The sequence below is a fragment of the Helicoverpa zea genome, chromosome 16, assembly GCF_022581195.2.
Source record: "Helicoverpa zea isolate HzStark_Cry1AcR chromosome 16, ilHelZeax1.1, whole genome shotgun sequence".
Lineage (NCBI taxonomy): Eukaryota > Metazoa > Arthropoda > Insecta > Lepidoptera > Noctuidae > Helicoverpa > Helicoverpa zea.
Window position 1 is genome coordinate 5,299,657 of NC_061467.1, and position 21,792 is coordinate 5,321,448.

General features: G+C 39.1%; 1 protein-coding gene across 1 annotated transcript in view; it reads left to right on the forward strand.

The window, feature by feature from the left end:
- The first annotated feature begins 6,645 nt into the window (after positions 1-6,645).
- Positions 6,646-21,792, forward strand: part of LOC124637494 (dorsal-ventral patterning protein Sog) — a 66,695-nt gene continuing 51,548 nt past the window's right edge. Inside the window, exon 1 of the mRNA XM_047174005.1 lies at positions 6,646-6,928. Within this exon, the coding sequence (XP_047029961.1) occupies positions 6,814-6,928 (115 nt within the window). The 5' untranslated portion in view covers positions 6,646-6,813. The remainder of the gene's footprint in view (positions 6,929-21,792) is intronic.

Genomic DNA, 21,792 nt, shown 5'->3' on the forward strand with positions numbered 1-21,792 from the left:
TATCAGCAGTAGCTTTTAAATAACTGACTGAAAAAACAATAGTTAAACAGATGAATTTAAAACTTTCATCGTCAACAAGACATCTCGACCAGCAGTCAGTTAGTACTTATAAACTACCCTCGTTAATTAATGCAAATAAACTCGCCTGGGAACGTATACTATCAACGAATTTTGTGTATGACACAAATACTCAAAAAGAAGGGCTATAAAAAATAGGCTCGAACACAATGTTCTCAAAAATGAATGGGCTTCTACTGTAAATCGACGGCATAGATGATACACTATTATCGACGGGGTGGCCAATTGTCGCTATGGACGTCCTACGGCTGAGTTGGTGTACTGGTTCCTAGCTTCACTCTCTGAGCAAAGTGTCTTCACTGAAGGACCAGCCCTACCAAAAGTTCACAGAGATGAAAGCTGTTGAGACCTTACCCAAGGTTTAATACAAGAATTTAAATGGCTAACTGTAGACGTATTATGGACGTGATACCACTTATATACACCCTAGTATGAATTTTAGGACTGGAGTGCATCTCGAAATGGGATTATGGGACTATTTGATTAGAAGACTACGAGATAGATCTACAGCAAGAAAGAATCACTCTGTAGTGAAAGATTGTGTCCTTTGTTGCTTTCACCCCCTATGGCAGACAACAGGCTGAAACAACGAGATGCACCGATACACGATCAATAAAGGAGAAATCTATACAGTTACTAATAACTGCAATGATTTGTTGTCGCTTGTATGGTGCAGTTTTCACTAAGTCATCAAAATATTCAATGTGGTAGGCATTGATTTCAAATTACTATCGGAGGACACTTGTATGGGGCTTAGTTGAAGTTCTCCTAAATGGTTTCTGTGTAAACCAAACGTAATAAACGTAACTGCTTATATGCCGCTGCTTATATTATTAAAACAATAGAAAATGAATTGTGTCTCGCGTAGGTATATCTCCGCGTTCCGGCATACAACGGGGTAATGCGGCAGCTTATACAACGTTGCGGTAAACATGTAAACAGGCGCTTATAAGTCTTTGAGTCGAAATCGCTTTGTGGGTTTTAAAAAACTCAAAGCAGTCCGGAGTCTGGAAGTTGGTGATTGATGAACCCGTGTATCGGACAGCACGTAAATGTTAGTCGTGCGTCTACTTTCTGTGGTCGTGTCGGATTGCCGTCCTTTAAAGCTATGAGAGCGAATACACTAAAATCTGTGCAAAAGGTTTTGCATCATTATGTACTGCTCATCTGGCTGATCTCCTCGGAGAGAACACCTGCCGTGGCTGATAGTTGGCCTGGAAGTCATTTCTACTAACCTCAAATATTAATCATATATCTTGATTAATTTCGTCACGTTTAGTTGCAGCTTTGTGTAAAATGAGATTACAGAAACATAGAGATATGCCACGATAGTATCTAGCCGTCTAGCTGGTGAATATCTCATTTAACAGAAAATTTCCATCTGTACCTACGTCAGAACTCGTATTACTATAATACTTACATATTGTTGTAGGAGAGCATTGTGTGGGTGTTTCTACTTATTAGTAAATTTTTGCCGTGTCGTAGCCACGTAGCGTAGCTCATACTTTGTTGTAGCGAAGCGTAGCATAGCGTAGCGTAACATACCATGCACGCTAGGTGTGGACGGTGGATTATTTATCCTAATATGAGGAAATTATGAAAGTACACAAGTTCATAGTTAGCTTTTGTAGCATATTTAACTATAACTACATAAAAGACGTCTATAATATTAAATGCCAAAGTAGCATTCGGGGTTCTATATAAGATGTCTAGTCGTTCACATGTACTCTACAAGCTGTGTATGTCAGCTGTATATGAGCTGTATAGCTTGCTATAATGCTTTTATTGAACCAGTTTGGGCACAAATTAGACAGCCTTAAGTTCACTTTGGCTGTACATTAAAAGTATAATAGCATTATAATAGCAGTTTAAGTAGTAACATCGGACTTAAGGCTGACTAACGGCACTATATGGAACGCAGTGTGAACCATACAACGGACATGAGTGTAATAAAGAGTAATAAGTGGCTAAATACACAGCCTTCACAGGTAAAATCGGACAAAAGTACTCCAGTAAGCTACCCTAAATTCACTTGTGTCCTAAATTATTGCCACATTTCAATATATTAGTTTGACAATTGTACGGAGTGCACGGATTCGGGGAAAACTAACTCCGACGGATTATTATTATAATATAATACTCGGTAGTACCGGTTTTATATACTATATCATGTTAATGCCATGGGAATGCAACTTTATCGTGAAATGTATACATATTGACAATTCTTTATTCAATAGTTTTACAAAATGATCTTATTATAGGGAAACTAAGTATCAAAATATTGACAATTAAAATTTTCACGCGCCTCTGTAAAAACGCTTTATTCATTTTGAAATATTTAAAACTGGCTGAGAGGAAAATTTACATTTTCAGTTTTTGATATTTTATTGGCATTATAATTATACTACGGTAATTAATTTTAACATGAAACCAAAACTTATTCGCTTTATCTGCGTATTTTGTGATAAATCTGCATTAATCTTGTAGATTTATTTGGTAAATATTTTAGGTTACGTAGAACAAAATGGTGGAAATGAAATACGGCTATGTGAACTGTTATATAGCCCTTCTAACAGCCTACAGTCCACATGTGAATCATTTAAACACTTCTGTACAGATAGTAAAAAAAAGGTTATTTTAAGTATCACAAACAAGTCCTAATACAGCTACTGGCTGTATAACAGTCTAAGACGAGTAAACATAACAGCCTTTGGCTTTATAAATGACCAGAAGTGTTCTATTAAAATGCTAGCTCTATAACATCGAACAAGTAGGCCGTTAAACAGCGGTTGCCGTATCTCTACCCTCCTATAATGCTCTTAGTCAGAAAGCTGACTAAAGGATAGTAGTTAGAGTATTATAACACCCATAACCGTATAAAAGTATTACTCTACACTCCTATAAGTGTAATTAATTACAATAATGCAGCTAATACATCACGAGTGAACTGTAGTAATGCTTTAAGTTCACTTTGGAACTAAATGTGTACTCTTAAATGGAACAAAATGCTACTTGGGTGAGAGCATAAATATTTCTAAAATGATATTTGTTGATAGTTTGGTAGAAAATTAAAATTTTAAAAATTATATGAAAGAATAGGAGTCCAGCCAGCATTTGTTTGGTAGTATGTAGAATACCTACCTGCTGATATTCTTCTGGATCCCTGCATATATGTATAGGTATGTATAAGTAGGTACCACGGAGAACAAAATAACTTATGAAAGTGTGCAAGCATTACCTACAGAGCGTTAGTGCATATCATTTATGTACTATTATCGTTCCTAAATCCTTTCAGCTGGGTTAGGATTCTGCAACAAGCATAATTCTTCCGCATTTACCTACTAACTGAAGATCCTGGATATAATGTTGTAAATAATCATATCTTATTAGGATTTAACTATATCTTATATTATTATATAGATATTATTTTGTCTATAAATACCAATAATAAGGCGTTTGTAGTACATTGCTCCTAGTCACCTACCGCAGAATATTTTGTGCCTATAACAAAGTAGGTACATAAGATATTAACAAGATTTCAGTTTCTTAATGAAATGGTTGAGAAAAGTATAACACATCGGTAATAATTCAGGGTGATTTTTAATTGATACGGAGTTTGGTTGAGACCGTTTCAATCCATCGGTTCCAATGGTGAAAAAATGGTAAATGTTTCAGCACTTTAAAATAAATTGATAGAAAATTTGAAATGTTTTAACTTTTCTTATTTACCTACAACGGTTAACTTTAGTGATCGGTAGGATAACCAATAATTACCTGGAAGTAATTAAAGTTTATCAATGATATGCAAGTAGGTACCTGCTGATATAGCTCATTTAAAACTGCAAGCCTTACTATTGCTTGATAAAGTTAGATAAGTATCGCAGATATTAGCCGTACCGAGATCAGATTTTTATCACACGGATATTAGGCTATAGGTATAGGTACCTTCTTACCTACGATTTACAAAACATAATAATGTATTGCTGTAGGTATGTATATCAAATATCTTGTAGAGTTATTCTACGCAGTCGTACGACATAGGTTCGCCTAGTTGTCGGTCAGTACGAGGTCATAATACTCATAATAATTATTTATAAACTTTCACATCGGTCATGACGTTAACAGTTTTTACAGCGATACACTAGTATTGTACTATGCATTGATATTCCTGTTTATATTCACTAAAGATTTGAAATATTTATTATACGTCTAGTTGGGCCTGATGCCAAATACAGTCTACACCAAATATATGTGTGTACCTAAGTAATTCTGTAAATTCTTATGAATGTGTTCAGTAGCCCAAGCACGAATATTTGCGAAAAGTTATTCGTATCGAAATCGAGTAACATTTGTATGAGAATTGTACAGCGCCCCTATCGGGCGTAAAAGGAAACAAAACATGGCAGCACGAACATTGTTTTGACGTACGGTAACGTAAACTCTCGAAGGCTGGCTATCGAGTATGTCGAAACATTATTCACTTGAAAAAAGTCGGTGAGAAAGGTTTCGAGAAGTGTAAAAATAAAGTTTTAACCGTGTTTATGTTTTGTTTAGAGTTAGTTTTGTGAATAAAAGTGTTTTAAAATTATTGTTAAGTTATTGGAACAATTAGTAATAGCTTCAATATAAGTAATTTAAAATGCAAAGACCGCCACTGTATGAACGTAGTTCATAGTCTTTGCCATATTATGTCATATTATCTTTTAGCGGCAAATTTACTAGAATATTATAGATATCAATCACGAGAAACAAGGTAGATAATAAATCATATTTTATTTATTTGCGTACCTATAGAATTAGTGTTTGAAAAAAAATTGTTATTTATATGTTTATTTTTAATCATTGTAGAGCAAAACTTAGGAATAGAATTAACCCACTGGACACAAATGAAACCGAATTTAAAAATATAGAATATAGAAATAGCATTGCACTTAAAATACTTCACACTAAAGTTTATGCCACTCAAACTTATTAAAACTGTTTACTCACGCTTCCATGAATTCAACCATCATTTCATATTGCGTGCGTCTGACTGGTTCTCATAATTATTTATTATATTGAAAGCACTTAATCATTTGTAGCAAAAAAAAACAGAAATACTTTTGTTGTGGACGTGTAGCAAAACATAAACAAATTTGGCGCCCTTACGCGCGTCGGATGTCAAGTGGGTGCGTTCGGTACCCGTCATTTTAAAAAAATAAAATCTCCGTAACTATGTTATATTGCTAAAGATAATGCCATTTTATAATGTCTAATAATTAACTTTGGGTCTCTTTTTTATATTACATTCAGTTTTTATTATAATTTAATAATAATAAAACGTTTAATCAAAGGTAAAAAAAATATTAACAACTAGAGTTAGTTTTCGAACGCACCATTCATTCAACAATCGTTCATTTTGCTCACTATGGCGCGTCCCTATTTACATTTGCATGACGTCACATTAGAATTCGAATCGAGTGTTCGATAGTGCTTCGAATGTGCTTCGTGCTGCCTACTATCGACAGACTCCGTTTTCGAATCGAGGCCTCGATACATTGTCGATTCGAATACGTTAGATATTCGTGCTTGGCCTACTGCATGTCTGAATTCGACGCACATCGCAGCGGCGCGACAAAGCAATAACAATTTGTGTTTTCCTTTTCTTTTTATAACAGGCGTATAATTCCGTGGACTCGTAAAATCGAGGATAACTCAATTCCACAGTAAATTCTAACAGAAACCAAAATATCTGTTGTAAGTCCTAAACCTTTCGATAAATCTTAGATTTTATGTTGTATTTTGGTCTACTATATTGTAGACGGCAGTAGTTAAGGCTATTAAACCTATTAATAAATGCTTCTTTTTGAAATAATGTCTGATATTTATCACAAAAAATACTTGGGCGATTAGCTTTTAATAATAATCATAAAAATCTCATAAAAACAATTAATAAACTTCCTTCGCGTAACTTTTAATATTTTTGGATCGCTTGATGTTTGTTTCAGTGCCCGATCGATAATAAAAGATAACAAAGTGTAAGAATCTCACTAAGATTTTTTCATTAATGTCTAAACGAATATCAACATCCCGGCAACACATTGTTTTGGCTTTTACTCATTCTTCACCGTAGACACATTTTTCAGATGTTTTGAATGCACAGACACATTTTTAAGAAATTCAAATGTTCTTTTTGCACGTAGAAAGCAATAAATTCTTTTTTTTTTCAGACTTCTAGCACTGCTATTATTACTGATTGTTGTGTAAAGAAACTAGTTTAGTAGGAATCTTGTATCTTTACCCAAGTACATTAAGAAACTACAAGGCTAGTATTTTTCTTTCTCATACAATCATCATTATTTAGTATTTGTCTTCAATAAAAAATAATCAGTAGTAGGCAGGGATTAAGTTGTCGTAATGCTCGGCACTTAATAATGGTGTGTGTTGTATGGCCGGGCGGCGCGACGGGCGGGGCGGGCGGATGACAGCGCTGCATTTTCCCCGCCCGCACCGCGCTATTGCCGCGTTTTCCACGAGGGGCGCGCCGGCCCCCTCGCCGCATCAGCCGGGAAATCGCGCGGCGCTCGTCTCAGTCCGGCTCAGCCGTCGCGCTACGACGACGCCTCCGAGTCGCGCGCTACGATCGCGAACCTGCGCTCGCTGCACCTACCGTACGAACTGAGCGCGCGCCACCAAAATAGTGAGCTCGTGGCCGGGAGCGGTCCTTCCGCGGTGACATAGAGTGGTCGCAGCGCCATGCTGCGCGCGCTGCTGCTGCTGGCGCTGGTGGCGCCGGCCCCGGCGGCCGCGCGCCGCCACGCGCCCGACCTGCGCGAGGACGAGCCCGCGCGCCGCACCACCCGCCCCGCCGGTGAGTGCTCCGCCAACGATGCCGCCCGACGTAATTAAATGCACATCGATCTTTCTCATCTGCCCATCGTCAGCGAGCCACCCGCGCCCGCGCGGCTGCCCAACGCGCTCCAACTCGCGCATTACTGCCGTCTACGGCTCTAGGCACGTGTGTTTATGTAAATAATTACATTCCGAGGTTTCCGCACCGGTCCTCTACTACTAGATCAATTAAAACGCACGTACACATAACTCCTAGAGAGGTGACTATAGCGAGCTACTTAGTGTTTTAAATTGTTTATCGATGCTCGTATCTTTATCAGCAGAGGCGATACCAACTTCGGCTCACAGGGATAATAAAAACAATACCACGTGAGACTTACTTTTGCCTCGACAATATCAACAAACCGAGAGAAATGTCGAGAGGTTCTATTTTGAGACGATGATACAATAACTAATCTGTTATCGGGCAAAGACTTGTCGAAGGCATGGTTAATCTCGTAAACATTTATTATTTTATCTCTATCTGACGGTTTTGAATATTTTGATGGTCTGAGCATAACTTTACCTACGTGAAACGCTAACCAAAGGTACACAATGTAACATGATTTAAAGATAAAGAAAGTTAATTAAAATAAATTAATCCTCGATATGGCAAATTGTATAAGGTATAGCCCACTTTGCCGCGAGATTTACCCAATTACGACTTCAGCTGTGATATTCGAATGAAGAATTTTGTTAACTATAATTACCATTCATCTACTAGCCTTTAACCAATGTAGGTATATAACTAAAGTATGTATATATGTATGCTGCTTGTAATATTCTTTAAATAAACTATGTGCTTTAAAGCCTGCATCGCAAATAGATAAGAGTGCTACCTCTATTTGGCACACTGGAAAATGCTGCTGGCTAAGTACTCACTTTAACTGTACTAATGAGGTAATGAGTGATAACTACAACATGTTAAAACCAGAGACATTCATTTTAGATATACAGATTAGTGCATACTTTAACACATCACTCTACCACATTATGTGACCGGGTTTTTGGTTAGTCTTTCTAATGTACTTTTCATACTGAAGTACCTATTTAAGGCTTAATTGTTAGTTACACGTCCTTTTTAGCAGCTAACCCTCTAAATGCGAAAGAAACTCTTTTGTTGCGCTTGCACGGCACTTCTAAACCGACTTAAATGAAATTTGGTATAGAGGTAGGATAGAACCTGAGAAAGGGCATGTTTTTGAATGCGGGGAAATAGTTTTTTTGGGATACCTGTGGAAAAGCGGGAAACAGTTAGTACAATCACAAATGCTTGTCTTATAGGCCCCTACAGTTACATTACTGAAGAGAAGTAACCTATTTGATGAACATATATACTTTGTGCCCTTGGGAAGGACATGGTATACTTTTTATCTGGGTAAACATAATAATTAACTAAGGATTCTCGTGAAACAGGTATTAGAGCCGGCCGTTACTTAGTTTAGTTAGTCATACGCGTGAATTAAACTCAAATCTGATAAGGTTTCAGTAGCTACAAGAAATATCAAAATAATATCATTATCACAAGGTCGAAAGTGGAAAATAAAATCGTGTAACGTATGATTTCATTATGTTGTGTTATCTTTCGATTGTTATATCATCATCAGACAAACCAAGCACATGCACGTGAATATCAATGTCGTATGATTTCGCAATCTTATCGCATTGTATTATGACGATTGCCTTAACCGCACCAAACGTTTTATGTATGTACATTCATGATATTTTAGACCTTTTAGCTTATTATTCGTTAATATCTCAACTTTCAGCCACGTTTAACGTGCAATTATTAAGCATCACGTTATATTAATGTCCAGCTGAAGGATATTTTTCTATTTAAATTTTCTTTATTGCTCTCTACATCACAGTAATTGATGTAAGATAAAATTATCACTTGCAATTAAGATTTACATGTTTAGCGTCTGTCGGCGAGTGATGTCATTACTTTTATCATTGGAATAGACAGCAAGGACTTTCTAAGTCCCGCTCGATGGCCGACGTGACTCACGGCCGACAGCTTTCATTCATTTTCCGGACGTGATAAAAGTTACAAATGTTTGCCAAGATTGTATTAACAGCTCTGCCAAAAATTGTATTACCGAGAAGAGAAAAAAGTTGTGTTCGTCTGTGTTGTCTAGACAGACGACCGAGACAAGCAGTGACGTGATGCGAAATTTTGAAACCATTGTGGACATTTTGACGAACCTTTTGGCTCGAATTGTATAATTTAGCCGGGTTCCGGGTAGACAGTGAAAAAAATCTCTTAGAACTGTAATGCAGTAATAAGTACTCATAAGTAAGTAGGTACAGACAGAGCGATATTCGTCGGCAACGCGTGACGTGCTCTAGCTGTGGGTGTCGGCTGAAAGGGCGTGCTAATTTCAGGTTGGAGGCTTGCGTAACTGTAGTACAAACGAAAACAACGCGGAACGGCAGCAATGGCCGCTCGTCACCTGACAACTTCGAATGTCACATTTCTGATTGATTGTGACGCGGTTATCAATTCTAGTTTTATCGATCAGTAGACTTGTGTGCACTCTCAACTATTTCTGTTTTGTAAATAAACGCACACAAAGTTAAATAAAACGTCGTGTTTTAAAAATAAAGGACTACCGATAATAAAATTGGCTTATATAACGATTGGTATGCTACCTACAGCCTCTCATGTTCTGAGAAGGGTCTTATGGACAATAGGTCCAATTTATGAGATAGATGGATATAATTTTCCTAATCATTATTTATGGTAGTCATGAAGTTGTTTGTTATAAAAACCTCGATTCTACTTAATGAAACAATTCAAAAATTGCATGTATTTGAATTTTTGCAAATCTGATTGTAAAATTTTGTATGATGAAATTGCACGATTTTTTAGTTTCAATTAATTTCGTTAAATTATCCTTTGTAATAAAAACATTTCAACAAGCAAGTAATCTTGAAAAAAAATTGATTTCAGAGTAAAGACACAAAATTTTTGTTAATTAGTACAAAATAAAACAAGAGCAACAGGAAATGTTGACCAAAACATTACAGATCGTTTATAAACATGCAAACAAAAGTACACTTCGCGCATTGTTATTTTTAACACTATGATTGTACGTTATCGACGTGATCTTTTAACCCGAGAGCGGCGTGCCATCAAAAACACTTTTTATACTCCCGATAGCCGATAGGTATTCGAAATTTGTTGTAACTTTGACTTCAAGTCTGTGCCGTTGATTACTTTGGGCTCTGATGTCATCGTTGTTATTTAAACAAACAAGTCTAGCCAACCCTCTGAACTCTTTAATTCGGAACACATTCAACATTCCTTTTGAAAGTTTAAATACTAAAATCTGTCTGACATTGGTACATTTCATTATTATAATTCGGCATGAAGGCTATTTTGATTTCCTACATAACTATTTGGTAAACTATTCATCGATTAAATGAAAATGTATGTGTATGAATTGTCAAAGTTCAATGATGATCATATTTTCGATTGATTAAGTTATTGTATTTTTATAGTAGTTTTTCTTATTTTTATAATCTAACAATGAAATGTACATAGATAATTAAGGTCTAATCTGAGATATGCGGAATAACAAATAGACAAGAATAAGTGATCTATCCGGTCTGTATCGAGTGCGTTTCGTGTATTACAATCAGGAATACATTAACCAAATCAAGGTCTAGTGCGTAGGTCAGTGCTTACTGGCTTTTATATTTTTTACTGTGTAGTTTTATTGAAACTGTGGTTCACAGACCGCTTTCTTTAGTTTTGATGTCAATCATATTTTTTGTGCCACCGCTAAAAATAATGTCCAAAACATAAAGTCACACGACTCATATCGTAATTAAGATTAAAGTTATGTCTCTATTCAGTTGTACGTAACAAAATGTACCTAAACGATAAATCCTCGCAATTAAACTATACAACACAGATTCAAGTTTTGGAAGTTAGGCCATACACAGAAGCATTGCGCTAGATAACAATCTCAGCTCTCAAACGCAGAATGTGAAGTTGTAAAGTATGCAAGTTATTAGCGGATACCCAACCCTTATTTGTGGAATGTTTTAAATGCGCATTTATACGCAAATATTATATAAGATTGTTTGCGTGCACGCAGTCGCATCGCGCGCGGAATGAAAATGTACTCGCGCTTGATTGCGCCTCATTGTAACACCGCCGCCGCGCCGCACTCGCCCCGCTCCGATATCGTTCACTAATTGTCGCTTTACCTACTCGTATTATTTTACAATCGCCTTCTCTTGTATCGGAATTCTACCGGTAGGTCATTTGAATAAACTGTTTATACCTACAATCCAAGTACTCTATCCGATCTGTTTAAAGCCGGTATAAAAAGTGGCATACCAAACTAGTTAGTAAGTAGTTTGTGCCATTTTATACATTACTTAATGCGTCTTCCATATATCATTACCTAGTATAGATGCACATCAAACTCAACGGATAGATTTATAGACTATCATCACCATTAGGATTAGACGTGGCCTAACTTTATGAACGTTACCGACTTTGTGAACATTGATGAAGTAAAGTTAATTTTGCAAGTTACAATCATATTGCATGGCGTCACTCGTAATGTCGTAAATCGTGGTTGGGTTGCGTTATGTCGGTGGCGCGGGCGCAGCGTCGCAGGACACTTATGTCCAATTCAGTCGCTGGTTCATTGCCCCGCAGCGAAGCTGGGCGTAACAAACGACACGCTGACTGACGTCACATCATTACCATTGCACTCAAATTGCAGTACCCGCGGGCCACATGAGCGCAGGCGCATCATCATACGAGCTCACATCATTCTACTACACACCTACAGTCAGTGTACTACGTGCTAACCAAAACCGGAATACGGTCATAAACTTCCACCTGATAAAAGATATCAACGCGAAACTCATAGAAGATCAAACAACACACGAAATTGAGTTTACAAAGAAATGTGTTTACATAAGGAATCCCTTCCGAATTGGATAGTGGGCTGGCCAATGTATAACATCATCTTGTGCTTGAAAAAACCACTTCACGCTCGTTCAGAAGGAGTGGTTACATACCATCTACGATTACAATGAACATGGTGTTTGACCGCTAGCGTGTTCTCCGCACAAATATTAGCGCATTTAATTAACGCCCGACGAACTCACTTCCACGAAATTAATTGGGGTCAAAGAATTAGAGTGCATACATCTCAATTAAAGCCGACGCTACGCCAGGAGTCATCGCCACATCGAAACTCTAAATAATTGAATATATTTTAATCGCACCGCAGACTTATGTGTCCTCTGGAAATAAATAACACCGTGTCATTCGTAATCCCTGACGCCTCCTGCCAGCATCCGCAGACAATAGAGTACATTAATTTTCAAAGGCGCGAGATAGGAATGTCGTCCGCGCAGGTAGAATTTTTGGCACCTTTATGATCAGATCCTAACGTGTCATAAGCCACCCACGGGCCCTCATTAAGCCGGTAGCCTACAAAGGCGCCGGGTCGACCATAATGCTGTCGGATTATACGGAGCGGGCGACGGGCGGGTCGTCGGCCTGCCGTGCCCTCGCGTGCTACAATTGCACACAATATGCCCCCGCGCGACCCACCAAACCAAAAAGTTAGAAAAGTATCGCACGGTGGTGGGACGCGGCTGCGATACCATCTCGGCGCCACGCGGCCGCCGCGCCGCGCCGCCGCCTCATCGCCTCGCCGCTAATGCCGAGCGTGCCACCTACACCTTGTCTCGATCCTTAAATTCGATCATTTTGTAGCTGTCCGGGCCCCAAAGGAGCACGTCCGGTGTCGGAGATGCCACCGCCGGCATTTAATTAGAAGTTTACTCTTAAGAACCCGTGAAATATTGCGCACCTTGGAGAATTTAAGGCGTCCGAGATTGAATACGGAGAAACGATAAATGCAATTCGGAACTTTGAGCGATCCGATTTATTTTATGGACATTTTCGGCGTGGAACGTTCGGATCCCGCAAACGACTCTGTTTATCTTTATCGATAATAAAAGTTTTGGATAATGTGGTGTGTCGCCGAGAGCGGGGCGCGGGTGTGTCGGCCGACTTACGGAGCTCCTCCCACGTACGGGTCTCGTTATGAACTTGAATTAAATGAATGACGCAGTTGTATGAATGGCGCGGGAATGAATGTGAGTCGGAAGTGCAAGCCGCGCTTCAGCACGCTAGCCCATTGCGGGCGCGCACGTGCATCCGCCGCGCCTCTAGCCACACCACCACACTCGCCTGTACACTCACTGTACATACAACGTCTTTGAGTTGCCATCATCGGCATCTTGTATGTAAGCACAACTAATAATATCAGTGGCTTTACGTCCCCGCGCTCGCGACAAGGGTATAAAATTTCATCAGCAAGAAGATAAGCACAGTTGTAGTAATAATTAACATGATACAAATTACATATAACACTCGTGTACGAGTAAGTAATTGGCATGCGATTGTCTCGTAAACATCAGAGTTCACTGCGCAATATTTTAATTATTCATACTGGGGAATGAATAACGAGCCCCTTAGTGTTTGAGTTAATACTAACGTTCGATATAAAATGTGCGTCGTGGACTGCTAGTTAATTAGGACACTATGTACTGTGCCTAGGTCATTTAGGACATTTCCTAGACTGGCTGGACAATAGCTAGAATGGAGTTAATTATTGAGCAATGGCGAGTTAATTGTGTGAGCACAGGTGTGACGAGCTTCGTCATTTGTTGACTACACATACGCGAATAAATTAGCAATTAATTATAATAATTGAAAAGTATTCTTATCACAGCGTTTATGAGTGTATAAATGTTTAGTCCTAATTAAATGCAGAGCTACGGAATGCTTATAAATTACACGGCATTATAAAATCAATGTAAGTTCGTTTTTTAATTTGATCCGCAAAGGAGTTTTGCTGCTGTTTATTGCCTGATGTTGTTATATATTTTGATGATAGTTACGAAAAGACTTCATCAAGGCATTACTATGATTATTTACTTTACAATCGAGATTTACTAATATGTTTTTTTTTTTTAATAAAAATGTGTTCCACACTAGCGGCTAAAGTCTTTAGCCGCTACACATTTCCATGAATTCCACGACGTGTCTTTAGCCTAAAGACACGTCGTGGAATTCATGGAAATGTGTCAGAAGGGCTCGTATAATAAGCAATGTTATCTAGGTGGTCCCTTAATGATTATACTAGGTATATCAATCTATAAGTAATTGGTGCTTCGTCCTTATAGACACGATTTTCTTTTATATACTTAAAACCTACAGACATAAATAAACATAAAAAATATTATTATAAATGACTTGAATGGCTTTCGCAATTCCATTTTCATTATAGAAAAAAATATTGCTTATTTAAAAAGCTATTATGTAAATTGATGCGAATTAAAAAGTCTGCGAATATTTTTTGTATGCATCAATGCTATACTCGTTGCGTATCGCCTTGACAAATAAAAAGTACTGGAACCAGTCAAACGTGCCTATAATAAAGTTTCCTCGTTTCTTACACATTTATACTCATATCACAGTTGACTAACTGGTGGCAAACAAACAGATCGACAGACATTGCAAATAAACCCGACAGGATGCGGCCATTCGAGTTGCGGTTGTTTGTTCTAAAGTTAATTTTCTTTGCACTACCAATTGGCATTAGAATCGTTTGCATTGGCTTGAGAAAACAAAAGATGAGCAGTTTATTATATCTATAGGTCGGTTCGTATATACTTAGTACACATAACATGTTTGTTTTATTAGTTGTTCATAATGGCGCAGTGGCTACGTGCCGGTATGTCTCATGTTCGGATTCAGACAAAACAAATACATACATTATAGCTTAATCAACTACTATTATCCTTGATCGATATAATAATAATAAAACTGTAACGGTTGAGGTCGATAGCTTTCTTATGTCTGTAATTTTTTTAAACAATATGCTTTAATGAAACAGTATTGTTATCTGTATTTTCATATTTTTTTCTTTGTCTCAAGAGCGGTTTCTGTATATTTTTTTGGTTATCCAACCCAGTAAATTGGAGACCTGTACATCAAATGTGAATTTTCTTCATTCTTTTGCAGTTTTAAAGATACTTGTCTAAACGCCCTTTGATAATTATACGTGAAGAAACTTTATTATAACTGCATAAAAAAGTATAAAGCTCAAGTTTTCAAAATAAAAACGAACATGGTGCCATTTCTGAATGCAGACTCGATAAATATTTAGCCGCGCTCAGTTCGCGCCAAATGGTGCACTCACAATCACTCACAGAGCTTCTTTTGGCGCCGAATGTCAATTTCCTAGAGATTGGCCATTGCCGGAGCCGTTCGACCGTCGACAACAAACACGACTGTATGAGCATGCACCCGCGAACTTCGTACCTATTTCATATGCACTAATGTCGATTATCGAGTGCCGACAGTTTGTTTATTCACGCAGCACGTAATGGATCCGAGCACTCTTCTCAATCGGTCGCGAAACGTGTTTGGATAAATGCTAGTGTGACTTTCATATCCAAGATCTTGAGCGCAAAGCCTGTAAGTGCCTATGTGTGTAAACTATGTCCTTATGCGTGAGTATTTTAAGTTATGTTGTCAAACGACTTAGGCGATTATCACACTGCCCCGCATGATGCAGCGTAGTGCGTGGATGCGTTTTTTTTCCGTTGTATGGAAATATCTCCGTTTGTATGGAAAACACGCATAGTCCAACACACTGAAAATGCATCCACGCGCGTTCATGCGGATCACGCACATACATGCGGAGAAACACGCACCCCCGCGCGTAGGTGCGGGGCGAGACGCAAGGTATGGCACACTGAATCCCGCAATGCCGCGCGTGATTTTGAATGGGCGTGACGTATATATTTGAAAATGGAACTCGCTGTGCGTGAATTTACAAAACGCACCTACGCGCGTGAGTGCGTGAAAAACCCGCACGATGATGCAGATCTGCACTCCCGCAGGAACGCGCGTAGGTGCATCGACACGCAAGATGCAGCGTGATGCGGGGCAGTGTGAAGATCACCTTAGAGCTGTTACACAAAGTATGCAGTTACGTTATTATCTTTCTTGACAGCAATCACACTTGAGAGAGTGTATTCACTTTAATACAAAGTTGGGTATTATCGAGCTTACGTTGCTATGTAAAACAGGCAGACAAATATTAGTAGATTGTAAAATTTGTGATGAAAATATCAGATGTTTTCTGGAAAACATGCTAAGCTTACATACACTTACTGATTTCATACCTATGACATCTAGCTGTCACGTTTACAGTTCTAAAGTAAAGTATTTGATGATAAGATAATCATTGCTCGATTTCTGTATAAATTGATGTACAACGTTATATGTAGAAAATCTGTAACTCATTCAAAAAGAAAACCCCAGATTCCTGGGATTTCGTGAAAACGGGAAAAACCACTAATGCGTAAACATGACGTTTGCAGATGTTTCAGATTTCACATTCTTTGAATGTGTTATATTTTGATTTACATTTTCTGACATACACACATCAAAAGTGTCTAGGGATCAACATATATTTTTGCAATAACTTTTCTCCTGATTGATATTAATTAAAATTTTCTTTAAGGATTCATCAAATAAAGTGTTTTCGTTTGTCACAGTAACGATAAACCAAGTCACCTTTGCACTAATAAAGAAATTTGCCATTTTCCTAATAAAGGGATTTTTGACATTTGAAACACTAACACAAAAGTTCGAAAAAAAAGACTGAAATAACAGTTTTCTTTAAAAGTTTATTGGGTAACTTAAACAATTAATAATCCGTGTTTCTACCGCGAACACTAACAACACAAGAACATCGGTTTGGCATACTCAAAATGAGTTCATCCAAATCACGATGTGGAATGGCCGCCCATGTTCGTTGCAACAACAAAAAAAGGTCTTCTTGCGACTGGATACCCTCCATATTCGGCAGAGCTCTTCTCTGTAGCATATCCCATGCATGCTCAATCGGGTTCAAGTCTGGCGACTGAGCAGGCCAGGGCAGGACATTGATGTTAGCTGCCGCGAGAGTCTGTCTTACAACTCTTGCGGTGTGCGGTCGTGCATTATCATGCATTAACTGAAATAAGGGACCGATTTGCACTTGTAGAGGAACGATGACGTCTGATACAATCGTCTCAGCATAAATTTGAGCGTTGAGGTTGCTTCTGATCCAAATCAACTCAGTTCTTCCGCCGATCCAAATACCCGCCCATACCATGATGGTTCCACCACTATAAGGATGGACTTCCTGGCAGGATTTTAATCGCTGTTGGCGTCCAGGGGTTCTCCAGTGTCGTATACGTCTTGTATCCGGTCTCATACCAAAACGAGACTCATCAGAAAAGCACACGAAACGCCATTGTTCTTCTGCCCAATTTCTGTGTTCAAGAGCCCATTGATATCGAATCCTACGATTGTGCATTGCTATAGGTGGTACCCGTAGCGGTCTTCGGGAATGAAGGTTCACTTCATGCAAGCGGTTTCTGACTGTTTGGTCGCTAATTAAGTTCCCTGAAGAGTGATGAAGCCTCACGGCTAACATCATGGCGGTTATTGTTGGAGCTCTTCGAGTTAAGATTTGAATGTATCGGTCTTGTCTCCGTGTGGTGCAGCGATACCGTCCTCCATGGCGCTCAGCTACGGTACCAGTGCTTCGGTAACGTGTCCAAAGTCGACTGATAACACTCTGACTTGTATTCAGAGCTAAAGCCACAGTACGTTGCCGGGAACCAGCTTCTATCATTCCCACGGCTCTGAGCATTTCTTCCCTGCTTAAATGACGTCGCCGCTCCATAATAACGTTGGTTTTAATCAGTAGTAGGGAAACAGTAGCACTAATAATGTCTTCAATGCGTTGTATGTGTTTATAGGGAAAATATTGACAGCTGATTTTCATCTTTTACTCGAATTTGATTCACAGTTCCTGATTCAAATTATGAAATGCACCAAAAAGGATCCATATAAATTTATAAAATCATAAATTTATTACAAAGCCACATCTCAATCTCAAGAAATCCGCATAAAAATGCTTGATCCCTAGACACTTTTGATGTGTGTACTCCATTTTTTTATATGAAATAACTTTAATTTCAAAAATCTTCAAAACCAAATCGAAAACATTCCACCTTAAATCGGAAGTAAGGCAATTTCTAAAGTGTTAACCACTGTATGATTGTAAAGTTACTTGAATATTCAAAGTTGTTTCACTACGTACTTCAAGGGCCATCCTGTTGCAAGTATTTGATTTGAATAACTATGTACAATGAACCTGTCATTGTTTTGAAATATGCAAATGCGACGTTGTTAACGATCGAGATAGTGTTTAGTAATTTGGACCGCAGCTAATGCAGTTGTCGCGAAGCTATTTGTAATAGTGTCCGAGTACATAATAGTGTGTGCACGTGTATGCAGTCAGAAACAGGAGCGATTGATTGCGGTGTAGAGTATCACCGGCCGTCTCGCTGTCTGCGGGTTGCAGCTCGAGGGCATTCTTTACTAATCCTATATTGTGGAGATAATTGTGCGTCGCTCGCTCCCAGCCTACTTGGCGAACAAACTGGAACATCTGCAGTGGTGCGTTTGGCGAATGCCACACGTACATATCGTGCATAACGCACGTAATGACAGAGCGACGACCTCGCGACAGGGGCGCATTAAGCACAGCCTCGCGCTTGATGAATGTTTTCCTGCTATAAACCATTGTTTTACAGTGTTCATGTTCGATGTTCCAGAAAGAATACAATGTTTGACATGTTTTATGGGTTACCTACTGAAAACAAATCGTCAAGCGTGAAGTACTTGTGTACTATCTTGTTGCATGATAATATTGACTGTGGCTCCGTCTGTGCGATAAAAGTATACAGTTAAAATATAAAAATGCTTTTTATGATAGAAATTCTAAGGGCATTTAAACCCGCATTTGCCAGGAACGCAGTTTTCATGATTTCACTTGACACTTTACAAAGTTGTATTGTATCGACCGTCTCCACCGGTTGCATGTCCTATGTACTTCAAATGTCAGGCGCCGCCTTGCCAACATACTCATTAGTTAATAAGTTGTAGTCAACAACATTGATATAGCCAATGTTTATGCTAATACGTAGTTAATTACATTAACACTTTACTTTATTGTGCACGTAAAGTTGAAATTATTTATTGATTATCAGGATCATCTGCAACTAATAATGATTGCTAATTTTCGACTTAAGATGGTAAAGACGAGAGTCTGCGCTAAGATGTCAAGTCAAAATTACGGGCTGATCAGTGTAAATAGAGGGCAGTCGGTCCGGTTGTACAGTTGCGCTCCTTAGATGGGCACCGGCGGCGCCCGTTTCTCTCGACGCGGCCGGCGCGGGCGCAGCGCTGCGCGGACACCACTCGCGAGCCACTGCGCGCGTATGAAGGGCACGCCTACTTTGACGACACACTAATGCAACCGACGCCGGCACCATCGTGTGACGAAACACACAAAAACTTTCATCTCTATTCTAACCTACGCTCATTCTAGTAGGCCCGAAATAACAATACTCGGTCACATTAATAGCTGTATCAAAATAGATCCATAAGCAGAAGCTTATGAATCACTATTACAAAACGCTAAGAAATAAAAATAATGATAAAACATCTCGCGAGTTGTCCGTAGCAGACGGCTCTATACTATATAAAGCTCCTATACCGCACACTGTCAAAATATTGTCAAAGTGAATTCCACGCGTCCAATATATTAGGTATAATGATTTTCCACTTGGCAATAATCCTAGCGATTTATTTCGATCTCCGTAGATATTAACCGCATACCGCATATATCTAGACGAGGCGTCATTCGTGTTCCCAGCTAGGTTGTTGAACCTCCTTTTATTAAGGCTGACAAAGGCGAGCGACTAGAGAAGTTTAGCACTTTTAGTTTTAGGCAATTATCGCGTGACGGGTGGCGGCGATGTGTCTCATTGTCACGCCGATATATTTAGTGGTGATGGCGCGTGACGCGACGCCGCGGATGCGTCTGTCGGCGCCGCCGGCTCAGCTGCAACCTGACCACCGCCTGCACTACTCATTTGGCAAGGTCCCGACACTTAATGAGTGCGAGACGCGTTTCCGCTGGACCTCGTAAACTTCTCTAATTATCTATTTCACGCGCTCCGCTCGCCTATCGACGTACGTCAAACATCTTCAACCAATCAGCAACTGTATCAACTGCGTAAACAACTTCCCAATCATTTTAGGGAGTTTTACTGAGGTTCCATTCTTGCAGTTTTAATTTTTCTAAGCTGTTATAGCTGATTCTCTTATCATCTAGAAAATACTGAAAAACATTTTTAATATTCGAGCCCAGCGATGACGCCGACAATGTTATGAAGACGGACACCGTCTAGTACGAACTTGATGGTTTATTTTTGTGTAGAAATTTCTAAAGAATGATTCATGAAAAAACCTATTTTATACCACAAAATTTATGTATAACATAAAAGTGTTACGAAGATTTATATTTAGGTAATTTACTTTTTTTAAATAACTTTTTCTTCAGAACTATTAGTGTTTGAGATAAATCCCGTCGCGATAATGTTTCAAGTAAATAGATAAAACATTTTTACAATTCCTCACCTGAATGTCACGGTTGCGTAATAATGATAAACGTCCCTAAGTCATTGACATCTAGTTACCGTGGCTGTAGGCCGCGCCGCCCTACCAACTCCGCCCACTAAATGAACTGCAAAAGTTTTGCGACTGCTGAATAAACGTACCTACTCTGCTCTTCTACATTCAAAGCGGAGTGGATACCTGAAAAAGAAATAAAAAATGGGATAAATAGACAAATCTTGATCTGAGCTTTCAGAGCCTTATTATTTTTCAGATAAGAAGGGATATTGATTTTGATAATTAATTTTGATGCTTCTGCCTTACTAAAGATTCATCGATAGTTCACGTCAAGTTTACTTCTCGGAGGCAGAGCTGGACATACATGAAGAGCTTAATCTTTTGCCAGATACTGTCACCTTATAGGTACCTACACTGCTTCAGCCGAATTGAATGCTATCATCGTGCTGTCAAATTGATGTTTGTAAATGGTGATATTGATAAATGTGGATGTGTGATCTGTTACAATGATCGAGTCGTCAACATGTCGGCAGCAAGTGACAAGTAGTGTCGTGTGGTCACGAGAGCGCGGCGTGTGGGAACATGCGGCGCGGCGGTGGCGTGGCGCGGCGCGGCGGCGGTGGCCCAGCCATATTTTTATTTGTCGATATCTGTGATCGGCGCCTGCTCCATTAGTCATGTGACAGTATCGACACGAGATCGGCTCTCTCGACCCTCTTTAATTCCAGTCGACGGCCGCGAGACTGCACTCGTGGTCGTATGCAAATTTACACGTTTGCGGCCAGCTGATGAATGATGTACTGACACGATCCTGTCCGTCTGTAGCTGCGAGGCCTGCCGCACGATAAGCCTCAGATATTGAATCGTAGACAAACGTTTGGAAACTGTTAGATGACTCACTATACAACTTGTAGTCGACATAATAAATAGGCAAACATTTTTTTCGAAGGTCGTCTGAACTAATTTTGTTTGTTTGAGTACGTAGACCTTTGATGAGCTCATTTCATATATTGAACATAAATAGTATAAATGACTAGGTATGAACCGCTTACGACGGTGTGATGCGCAGTCCGCACCTCTCTTGTTGGCAGCCGGGTTAAAGGGCGGGGTGTTTAGATGATAGTAGTGATTGTGATTGTCACTAATTGTAATTTTTGAAAGTTAGCTAATGTTTCGAAATGAAGCAATGTAGTGCATGGCAGCACAGGAATAGTATGCGTCGGCGGGTGAGCGAGGGTCATTGCGCTCGC